Source organism: Poeciliopsis prolifica, unplaced genomic scaffold (assembly GCF_027474105.1).
Source record: "Poeciliopsis prolifica strain line A6 unplaced genomic scaffold, Auburn_PproV2 SCAFFOLD011, whole genome shotgun sequence".
NCBI classification, from domain to species: Eukaryota; Metazoa; Chordata; class Actinopteri; order Cyprinodontiformes; family Poeciliidae; genus Poeciliopsis; species Poeciliopsis prolifica.
Window position 1 is genome coordinate 8,076,110 of NW_026562386.1, and position 11,327 is coordinate 8,087,436.

Sequence of the window (11,327 nt, forward strand, 5' to 3'; positions counted from 1 at the left end):
TACTCTAGTTTAGGAGCAGTTTGCAAACACCTCCTATGTACTCATTCCCCCTCTGCAGGATTTAGAGTGACATACTCTTTGCAAGACTAATTGCAGCTTACTTTTTATTAAAGTGCTACAGGTGAGCTTGCTTTACTATTTGCTGCCCTCTTAGGTGAAAGCACCATTCTGCGGTTTACATCCAACACCACCAGCGACAAGAGGATCAAGCTGACATGGCAGCGCTACCGACCTCCTGATTACAGAGACCTCATCAGCTTTATAGTCTACTACAAGGAAGCGTGAGTTACTCACTGCTGTTTTAATCCAACTTAAAGTACGATTCGGTGGAGGAAGAAAATGTTGAACAAACCCGCTTTGATTTAGTGCTAGAGCAAATGTTTCATTCTTCTCTGGATATGTTGAATTTCTGCCACTTTGGGCAATTAACTGAAGATTATGAATTGACTGATCTTCTTTGCAGGCCGTTCCAGAACATCACAGAGTTTGAAGGGCAGGATGGTTGCGGTTCCAACAGCTGGAACATGGTGGATGTGGAACTGAGGCCGGATAAAGAAAAAGACCCCGGGGTTCTTCTTTCCGGCCTGAAACCCTGGACGCAATACGCCATCTTTGTTAAAGCTATCACCCTCATGGTGGAAGACAAACACATGCCCGGCGCCAAGAGCAAAGTGGTCTACATCCGCACCAGCCCTGCTGGTAGGAACAATGATTTCATACCTTTTTATACCCAATCATTAGGTTTTAGTCATTTTTGTTAAAATATGTGTCACTTACAATTGGAGCCAAATTCATGCCTTAATGAAAGACATTAATTACAAAATTTTTAAAAAATAAAAATTATAATACCTAAAGCATTGGCACTGCACTGAAACACTATTTTTGTACTCACTGCCTTCAGTTCATCTTCATCGGTGTCTCAGATTTTTTACTACAGTTTCCCTCCACTTATCTTTCCATACCATGGCCATGACATCTCAACATAGAAACTTCCTTGTTATTGTTCTAGTGCAACCAGGTGATTTGTGAGATGCTGTATTTCACTTTTTTTGTTATCTATAAGCCATATCATTAAAATATATACTCTTTATTATATTCTAATTTACTGAGATGCATATATTTTCTGTTATTCCACCCTCTGTATGGCACACCAGTGTAATTGGATACCCTCTCATTTCTTATAGGCTTCATTTCTTTCATTTTCTTTGAGTGATTACTGCCCTCTGGTGACTCCCAGACTGCACTACAACCTAATCTTGAGCCATTTTCATGTCAATTAACACCCAGAGAGTGTAGTTATGACAATAGGCAGCTAACAGTCCTAATCACATAATTGTGATGCAGTAAAGCCGAGCCTGAAACTGAATCTACCTGGGATTAGATGTAACAGTGCAACAAATCATCACAACTTGCAGATCAGCCCATTTCTGAAAAAAAAAAAAACCTTCTGCAGGAGGATTTTTTTTCAGGTTCTCACCTGGCATAAACAGAAGGTTCTCACCTGAAAAAAAAAACTCCTGCAGAAGGTAAACAGATATTCTTTTTGCATGGGATATTTTTTAGAGACATTACAACTTCTTGTCAGAAACTTATTCAAACACATTTTCGGAGATGAGTGAAGGATCTTTGAAATAAACACAGCTGCAACTCAAAGGCAGTGAGCAGCATATTGATTTACAGAACTGTAATTCAATTAGATGAGACGGAGGACTGCATAAAATAAATCCAGCTGCAGTGTAAAGACATAGCAGTGCTGTGATGTCAGAAAAACACAGCTGCCCTGGCAGCCTGAATGAGAGCGCTTTCCCTGCGGTTCCTCAAGTTGTGCTTTTCTTCTTTCAGCGCCCTCCATGCCTCAGGATGTGCGGGCCTACTCTAACTCCTCCACGCAGCTGATGGTCCGCTGGTCGCCCCCTGTCTCACCCAACGGAAATCAGACTTACTACTGGGTGAAGTGGCAGCAACAAGCTGAAGACAAGGAACTGTACCAGCATAACTACTGCTCTAAAGGTAGCTGTTTACTATAAGGCTTTCTGCTGAATGCAACTCGATGAGACACTCATTCTTCTCTCTCCTTCCATCAGAGCTAAAGATCCCAATTAGGATTGCTGCCACTGGAGACAAAGAAGAGGATACAAAACCCACTAAACCAGATCCTGATGGAGGAGATAAGGGTCCTTGCTGCCCCTGCCCCAAATCGCCAGAAGCCCTGGAGGCTGAAGCTGCTGATGCCTCTTACCGAAAAGTCTTTGAAAACTTCCTACACAACACCATTTTTACACCGAGGTAACCTACTTATCTTGTGATGTGACTGTAGAGCGGTTTTAACTTGATTTATGTTTTACTGTTCTGGAATAAATTTTGGCTCCTGTCAGAGTTCAGGATTGCAGCATCCACTTTGAACCAGAAACATCTGCAACACATTATTGCTCCCAGTCTCCAGATACAAACATATACACGTCTCAGTCCAGTTGATGTAAATTAGCTCTCCGTATGCTTAGCATAAACAGTCGGAAGAGTTGGATGTGTCTACTTCTGAAGATCAACATCAGGTGACTGAAGATGCATTTTCCTGTTTAGTTCTTCTCAAGCAAACCGTGTGTTCCAGCTATGGAAATCAGATCATCTCTGGTTTTTAGTTATTTATTTGATTTTTTATTGTTTTATTTTTTTGTTGTTGATTTTTTTCAATTTTTTAAAGTTTTTTCTTGTGGAGAAAAACTAATGGGATTGCAGTTTCCCAACTACTTAAAAACAATAATCCTGCAGCCTTTTTTCATAGATAATGATAAAAAACACTAATAATTTCTAACCTATTTAACCAAATAACATAAAGTAAACCAGGCTTGCTACAGACGCAGCACTCAGAGATTTTTTGGCAGATTTCCAATCACCAATTTTTATGACGGGCACAACAACTTCTCATTTCTGGATGAATTGAAAAGTCATCCATCTTTATGATAAAATGTTTACAGTAAAACAACAAAACAATAAAACTTTCTCCAAATATAATGCCTCTCTGCATTGATCAAAGTTTGAAAAATTAAGCAGGCAGAGAGAGTAATCACATAAAAAAATTATTTATTTTACCAGGAGCTTATGACTCACTACTCTTTTCTGTTTTTGCACACAAAATATAAAGATTCAATCTATTACAAGACATTAATTTTTCTTTCTGCTTCATTCATTTGCTATAACTCAGCTTTTAGCAGCTGTTCTATTGTATGTCATTAAAGGGGCGGTGTTCTGTATCTTCCAGGCACACAGTGCCATTGTATATAGCATTGCATATAACAAAATTACCTATAAAGCATTTGATATATAAATGCTTTATATATTAAATATGACTTGAAAGAAATTTGACTTTGCATCGGTCTGCAACTGACATCTTCAAATGGGTAGTAGCACATAGCCACCTAGGTAAATGTCACTCTTGCCATCATTAAACGTAAACTGTGCTTTTCTTCTCCATTATTTCCATCTCCAGGCCTCCAGATCGGCGTCGCAGAGATCTTTTTGGCATCGCCAACTCCACCCGTTCGCGCCGCTTCCATCTTTACGCCAATAGCACTGCAATTCCCCCCCCTCAGGGCGCTGGGAACGGCAGCATCCCTGACCCAGAGCCAACCGAACAAGAGTACGAGGTCATGGATGACAAGGTGACCAACCATGAGCTGCAGATAACTGGCTTGGAGCCTTTCAGAGTTTACCGCATCGACATACATGCCTGCAACAGGCAGGTTCAGCAGTGCAGTGCAGCCGAGTTCGTCTTCTCCAGGACCAAGCCAGCAGGTCAGAACTGAACAGTTGTGAACACCATGACAGTTTCTGAGTGGAACTTTTGTGCTGGTTTAGTTCTGCTGGAATACTAAGACATGGTCAAATCAAGATTATCCTCTGCATTTCATTCTCCAGAAAAGGCTGATGACATCCCAGGCCCAGTGAGCTGGGAGGGCCATGAGGACTGGGTGTTTCTGCGCTGGCCAGAGCCCAGGCAGCCCAATGGTCTCATCCTCATGTACGAGATCAAGTTCAAACTGGCTGCAGAGGTATGTGAACATCTCTGAAGGTGTCTGACAATTTAGTAAACAGCTTGTTTCTGTGCATTCATGGTTTATTAAAATTTCATGTCAAAAAGTATTTATACCACACTTCAAAATCAATAGAAACATTTGTATCTGTATTTCAGCTTTTAAACTGTTTTTCTACATCTCCACACATATTGTTATAGATTTTTTTTTATATCTGGTGTTGAGCTTCTCTTTCTTCAGGTCTTTCTCCATCAGATTGAAGTTGAGTCACAGGCCAGACTGCTCCTTTGAATGAATAAAACGTTCTGTCAGAAGAAAAATGTTATTATTATACTGTTTTAAACTGTGCTTTCATTTCTGTTTGTGTCTCTCAGGCCGAGAAGCATGAGTGTGTTTCTAGACAGCTCTATCGCAGCCAGCAAGGCGTTCGTCTGACCAACCTCAGCCCTGGAAACTACTCCGTCAGGGTGAGAGCCACATCACTGGCTGGCAATGGCTCTTGGACCCCCACCCTGAATCTCTATGTTTCTGAAAGTAAGAAAGTTTTGTTTTTTTGTTGCTTTCAAAAATAAATACATAAGAGACCTTACCAGTCAGTTTAATCAAAATGTTCATGTCAACAGGTTCTGAAAGCATCTTCGCTATGATCTTTGTTCCAATCTTGACCATCGTCCTAATCTGCGCTTTGGTGTTGGTGCTGGTGGTCTTCAACAGGAAAAGGTGTGTGCAAATTATTTTAGATATGACAAGTCAAAATTTGTTTGTTTTTCCCAATGGTATGCAGTCCTTTGTGGCAAAAACAAAGAAAAAATATTGTAGTTGAGTCAGGCCAGACTGAAGCCAAAGGAATTTCTCCTTTGGCTTCATTTTGTGGTTGTAGCTTTAGATTTTGTTTTACTTCTGTTTTCAATAACCGCACATTCAATATTTTTCTTTGTCAAGAAAAGGTCATTTCATTCATTGCTTTTAAATCATATTCATATCCCTGAAAGTTCTGCATGTCACACTTCTCAGATTTTTCATTGTATAACAATTTGGAAACTGTATATCTCTCACAGTTATGCCCTACCTTATGTTAATCTAACGTAGGTCTGTCACAATAACAAATTTTGCCATACAATTAATTGTCCCAGACATTATTGTGGTAAGTAATAATGTTTTCTGACCATTTTCAAGTAGTAAAATACAAAAATGGCATAGTAATGCAAGTAAAGCTCTTCAAAGATCAATATCTGATAACATCTGATAAACATTTAACACAGGGGCTGGAATTTTAAATATCAAAAATAAACAAAATAATTAAAGCATCAAATAAAAATGGATACTGAAGTCTTCGTACCTGCGATGGACTGGTGACCTGTCCAGGGTGTCCCCTGTCTGGAGTTGGGCACCAGCACCCCTCACTAACGTAATAGGATGATGGAGGGAGGGAGGGAGAGATGGAAAGATGGAAGGAAGTTTTTGTAAACAAACTATCCTTCAAAAAAGGGGCTAGTTGAGACAAATGCACCAGGCTGAAGACTTTTGTCATTTAGGTTTTCATCACTTCAATTCAAATGGAAATGTTCAAGATCGTTTAAATTATTCATGTGATTTGATTGATTTATTGCTTATTGCGACAGACCTAATCTAGAGCATCAAATCTCAATACAATACATTGTTTGTCATTACAAACTATGAAAGTCTTTAAAAAAGATGTACACTTTTTAAAGGCACTGTATCTTAGTAGAATAGGAGATAACTTGTGAATTTCTAAAACCAACTCGCTGTTTTCTCCCAGGAACAGCGATCGGCTCGGGAATGGAGTCCTGTATGCCTCTGTCAACCCCGAGTACTTCAGCGCAGCAGAAAGTAAGTGAAGTTTGTGTGCTGGATGTCTATCATTGTAGACTTTTGCTAATGAAAAACGATTTTCTTTAAAGTGTATGTCCCAGACGAGTGGGAGGTGGCCCGGGAGAAGATCTCCCTCTGCCGGGAGCTCGGCCAGGGGTCGTTCGGGATGGTATACGAGGGCGTGGCCAAAGGTGTGGTCAAAGATGAGCCGGAGATCCTTGTCGCTGTAAAGACTGTAAACGAGTCAGCCAGCATGAGGGAGCGGATTGAATTTCTCAACGAAGCTTCTGTTATGAAGGAGTTTAATTGCCATCATGTGGTATGTACAAACAAAACCTTAGGATACTGTAGAGATGTTAGGGAAGTGAGTTTGAAATTGCAACTTGTTTTGGGATTTTTGTGCAGGTGCGCCTTCTTGGTGTGGTTTCCCAAGGCCAGCCCACCCTGGTCATTATGGAGCTAATGACGAGAGGAGACCTGAAGAGTTATCTGCGCTCCCTGCGTCCCAAAGAGGTACCACAGCTGCACAGAAATATCGATTCTGTTTCATTCAGAAAGAGTGCTGTAGATTGTTTTTATTCAACAAAATCATTCAGTAAAGCGAGAGCCAATCCACGTCAATAATTGAGTGATTTCAGTTTGTACAAACAGCCTGCAGGTAATTTGGTCCAGACATCTTTACCACAGACTCTGGAAGGATTTGGATTGTCATAACAGCATTTCTTTTTGCAATCCCACATTGCTTCCATAATGTTTCAATAAGCTTTGCATGAAACACTCTTTTTGTCACGTAGTACTCTCTCAACCTGTTGATATTTTTGAATGCATGTTTAAATTCCTGCTGCTGTGTCCCTGAATGGATTACGATTAAGCTGGATTCTACCATTAAAGATTCTTTTAACCCTCTGATGGATTTTCCACTTGTTTCTTGTCTGCAGCAACAAGTTTCCAGCCTGTCTCTCCCGCCGCTGAAAAAAATGCTTCAGATGGCGGGACAGATCGCCGACGGCATGGCTTACCTTAATGCCAACAAGTTTGTCCATCGAGATCTGGCCGCAAGAAACTGCATGGTGGCTGAAGACTTCACCGTAAAGATCGGAGGTACGTCCATGCTCAGGAGTCACAAATGCACTGACGCATGCTTGTTGAATGTAAATAAAATTGTGAGAAATATATATGAAGTAGCTATGCAAGCTATCGATTCACGGTTAATTGATAAGCGGCCATTCCCTTAAAAACCTGAATTTCCTCTTCAATCAGGAGGGTTCACTCTTTCCATAACATGAAGGGCAAAATTTTTCATAAAATCCTGAATTAAACAAGATCCTTAAATTTTAACACTTTGCTTCAGCTTTATTGTATACTGACTGAATAAACAGAAAATTGTAAATTTATATACACATACAAAGCAGGAACTTCTGCTCCGTCATCCAGCTCAGCTACATAAGGTGAAACTAAAGGAACTTGCTGTCGAGTGTTTATATTTCTAAGCAGAAGCACATGAAGAGAACGCTCCATCATGCACTGAACTTGGACTGTTTTTCTGGCATGGCCCTGCCATCTATGTTTTTGTATCTGGCTCTGCTTAATAAATTGCGCCCTCTTCTGTACAGTGGCCAAACAACAACACAAAAAGAATATCTAAGTGGGTGCTATTAAGTAATTGATTGGAACTAATTTTAACAGAATAACCATAATCGACAATCATAAGTAAACTGATTGTTTGTATCCCGTGTTTGAAACTTTTATATCATCGTCATCAACACGTGCTCATCCACATCCAGTTCTTGCATCTATTATGTGTCTGAGCTGAAGCTTTCAGGTTTATTTATTCTGTGAGAGATCTGCGTAACCTCTTAAGTCTGAAAGCATCTAGACCACTGTAGTTACTACTTCAATTTTAAAAGCTTTTGAGGTTTTAAATGTCTGTAAAACTTGCATGGAATCTTCTCCAAAGGATTATGGTTAATTCAACACTATTTCTAGGACTATAATCTTGACTAAAGAATGTCTTCCTGTCCTAAATGGAACCACTCGACAGACAGTAATTACAGCAAGAATGCAAACGGAAATTTGCTCAATATTTACTCGTTAAAATTCTGGTTCTCTGATGCCTTAGGATTTTTCAGTTGGATGTAATCTTCCTCTTTTTGCTGAAGTGTGTCCTCTCCAATTTCTCTGCAGACTTTGGCATGACCAGAGACATCTATGAGACCGATTACTATCGCAAAGGTGGTAAAGGTCTGCTCCCTGTCCGCTGGATGTCACCCGAGTCCCTGAAGGACGGCGTTTTCACCACCAACTCAGACGTCTGGTGAGCAGGCGCACGCAAACACACATGGAGTCCTTGTTCTCTGCACTCCATTCTGCAGAAGAAATCCTTTGGATTTCGTAATGAAAGACGGACTCACCAACCTTCACACCCCTTTCTACTGTTTTCCTCCGTGCAGGTCATTCGGGGTTGTTTTGTGGGAGATAGCCACTCTGGCAGAGCAGCCTTACCAGGGTCTGTCCAACGAGCAAGTCCTTCGCTTTGTAATGGAGGGAGGACTGCTGGAGAAACCACAGAACTGTCCAGACATGCTGTAAGACACCACACACACATACACCACCCTGCACAATTGCCTATTATCCTCCCATATACTTGTCTCTCTGTTTACCATGTTTCCTTTTACTCTGCCGTCTAATTATAAGTGACTACCAGCTACTCCCACCATGCAGCAGTGCCACTTGTGGCCTGTGAGATTTCTAAACAGCAGCGCTCACTGCAGTCTGTTTTACATTGTGCGTTTTTGTGTGCTTTGAAGCGTTTGTCTCTAATATAAAACAGGCCAAATATGATTCCACATCAAACAACGTGCAAGCATGACAGACACCAGTAAGAAAATTCCAAAGACACAAAGTCATAAACTTGTTTTCTCCTGCATGAAGCAGTTTAGAATAATGGTTGATGTCTTACTATTTAAATGTCATGTAGTTTGGTGACTTGATTTGGACAAGAAGTGCCTCCTCGATTGGATAAAAAACAGAATAAATCAGTTGTAAACAAATAAGTCAGTTCTTTATTGAATTCCCATAACTTTTCTGTGATGCATATGAGGATTCCGACACAAAGAAATGAGATGAGAAATGTTAAGAATCTTATGGGGTTATGCTTTGGTATAAGTTTTACCAATAAGCAAACACTTCATCTTTTATCACATTAGCATCAAATTATTATTAGCAGCAAGACTTTGAAACAAATTGAGCAAATGAATGTTTGTATTTTGAAGAGAGACAGAACAGACTGAGCTGCTCACGATAGAAAGAGAAAACTCTTTCAAAACTTTTTTTCTCATTAACTCAACCTTGGCCTTGTAATTTTAAGATGTTCTTCTGGTAAAATTACATTTGTATTCTATCTATATTATGACTGTATTCTTGTAATTAGGCAAAAATTCTTGAAACCGGGCCTTAGTCATCCATTGTACAACTCACAGAAGAGATGGCTGTTTTGAAAGTATTTTCTGTCATTTGTAAATTTGTTTTTAGAAAATAAAGTGAGGATAAAAAGTGATTAAAATTGGAAAACAAATCTGATATGAAAAAATTTGAGATTTAGTTACAAAGTCATATTGCCCAGCTATAGCTTCTGTGACATAGCACAGCTTTTCTCTGAGAGATTACTGCATTTTCATATGTTGCTTGTAATTATGTTATAACCAATATTCCTTTGTGTGCAGATTCGAGCTGATGCGTATGTGTTGGCAGTACAACCCTAAAATGCGTCCCTCCTTCGTTGAGATCATAGGCAGCATCAAGGATGAGCTGGACCCGTCTTTCAAAGAGGTTAGTTTCTACTACAGTCCTGACAATAAGCCCGCCGAAGCTCCACAGCTCCACCTGGATAAACTGGACCACTCCACGGATGCTCCCCTGGAACCTTCTTCGCAGCAGCAGAGTCCCCCATCTCCAGGTTCAGAGGGGGCACCTGCCCCGTCACAAGCGCCCAGCTCCCCGTCCTCTCCCTGCACGTCGAGCGCAGTCATGGACAAGCAGCCTTCGAGCCAGCAGGCGGCCAACGGACTCTCTGGGACTGGCCTTTCCGCGAGCTCGGGACCCACAGTGCGGCCAAACCTGGACGAATTGCCGCCTTACGCACACATGAACGGAGGACGCAAAAACGAGCGCGCCATGCCTCTTCCACAGTCGTCTGCCTGCTGATTGGGCAGAAACACGAACACCGTTCACCCACGGACCCGAAGAACCACATGTCTGACTGAGTGATTTTCTTTTTTCTTTCTTTGTTTGAATCACAGTGAAATCTTCTCAACAGGATATGGATGTGGATATTTTGAGACTTGCATAAAGATGGAAAAAACTTTAAAAGAGTTAATGTCCTGCTGTATGGCCGCACACTTTTTTTCTCTTTTTTTTTTATCTTAAATAATCTAGTCTGAATTTCTACCAGCTGGCTGTTATTTGTGACACCGCTCCTGCTGCTGAGTGGAAAGACCAAAAAGAAGAAAAAAAAAGAAAAAAAAATCTTCAGTAAAATAAGAAATTATAAAAAAAAATATTTTGAGGGTAGTTATTTCACTCTCTCTGTGGCTAAACTTATTTTATAAATTGTTATTTGTTACTTTTTGATGTTTCTGAATGAGGAAACAAAACGTGTAGGCCTTTATAAATAATCAGCGTTGTTTGTGTGCTTTTGAGCGGGCATTATGGTGGAAACATTAAGCATATCTAAAGATTAACAAGCTCCATAACGAGGTTGCCAGTTGGTCGTTTCTGAATCCGGCTGCTGTGAGGGTCGAACGTCAGCATAATGCCGGGTCAAAAGCCAATCCGCTGAAACAAACAATTGGAGAACAGTCAGCTCTACCAAATCTGTTGCCAAACTCTTCTGCTTTCACATTTTCTTATCCTGTTGCTCCTCAAAATGCAGTCGCGAAAATGGAAGGAGAAAACAAACAAAAGCACTTTGATCTTCCACCACATCATTCATTTAGAAGCCAGGCGGGCGTCAACTTTCCTCAACCGTCCTGCTCGGTTTTTCTTGTGCTGACTGTGATCTGCAGTTTCGCCACTCCGTCAGATCCCTGCGCAGACTTCAGTCCCGTCAGTTTACCTGAAATCGCCAGCTGCCACAAAGTGCTGTTACGTTGGGGTTTAACAGTGAATCGCGTAGCAAAATATATACGACAAAACACACACAAAACAGGAAAGAACTGCAGAGGACGAGCAGTCAAGAGGAGAACATGAACGCCAGATCTGTTCATTTGAGTTTTCCCCAAGGTCAGAGGCATCCTTGTTGTACACAAACAGGTATTTTTTTACACTTGTAAATACTTGCCAACATTTACATCTCTACATGTGCAGAGCATTTATGTACAAACCAGTTGTTTTTTCACTTTTCTAACTTTTATAAGGTCAAAACTTTCATCATGTACAGAAAGAAGCTGCTATTCCTTGTTTCTC

General features: G+C 40.6%; 1 protein-coding gene across 1 annotated transcript in view; it reads left to right on the forward strand.

Moving 5' to 3' along the window:
* The window catches only part of LOC129364100 (insulin-like growth factor 1 receptor), a 45,072-nt gene extending 33,745 nt beyond the window's left edge, over positions 1-11,327 (forward strand). The window contains exons 7-21 of the mRNA XM_055036532.1: positions 155-281; positions 464-699; positions 1,843-2,010; positions 2,085-2,286; positions 3,488-3,792; positions 3,916-4,049; positions 4,406-4,565; positions 4,655-4,751; positions 5,812-5,882; positions 5,954-6,183; positions 6,270-6,377; positions 6,803-6,965; positions 8,049-8,178; positions 8,315-8,449; positions 9,587-11,327. Of these exons, the coding sequence (XP_054892507.1) occupies positions 155-281; positions 464-699; positions 1,843-2,010; positions 2,085-2,286; positions 3,488-3,792; positions 3,916-4,049; positions 4,406-4,565; positions 4,655-4,751; positions 5,812-5,882; positions 5,954-6,183; positions 6,270-6,377; positions 6,803-6,965; positions 8,049-8,178; positions 8,315-8,449; positions 9,587-10,067 (2,747 nt within the window). The 3' untranslated portion in view covers positions 10,068-11,327. The remainder of the gene's footprint in view (positions 1-154; positions 282-463; positions 700-1,842; positions 2,011-2,084; positions 2,287-3,487; positions 3,793-3,915; positions 4,050-4,405; positions 4,566-4,654; positions 4,752-5,811; positions 5,883-5,953; positions 6,184-6,269; positions 6,378-6,802; positions 6,966-8,048; positions 8,179-8,314; positions 8,450-9,586) is intronic.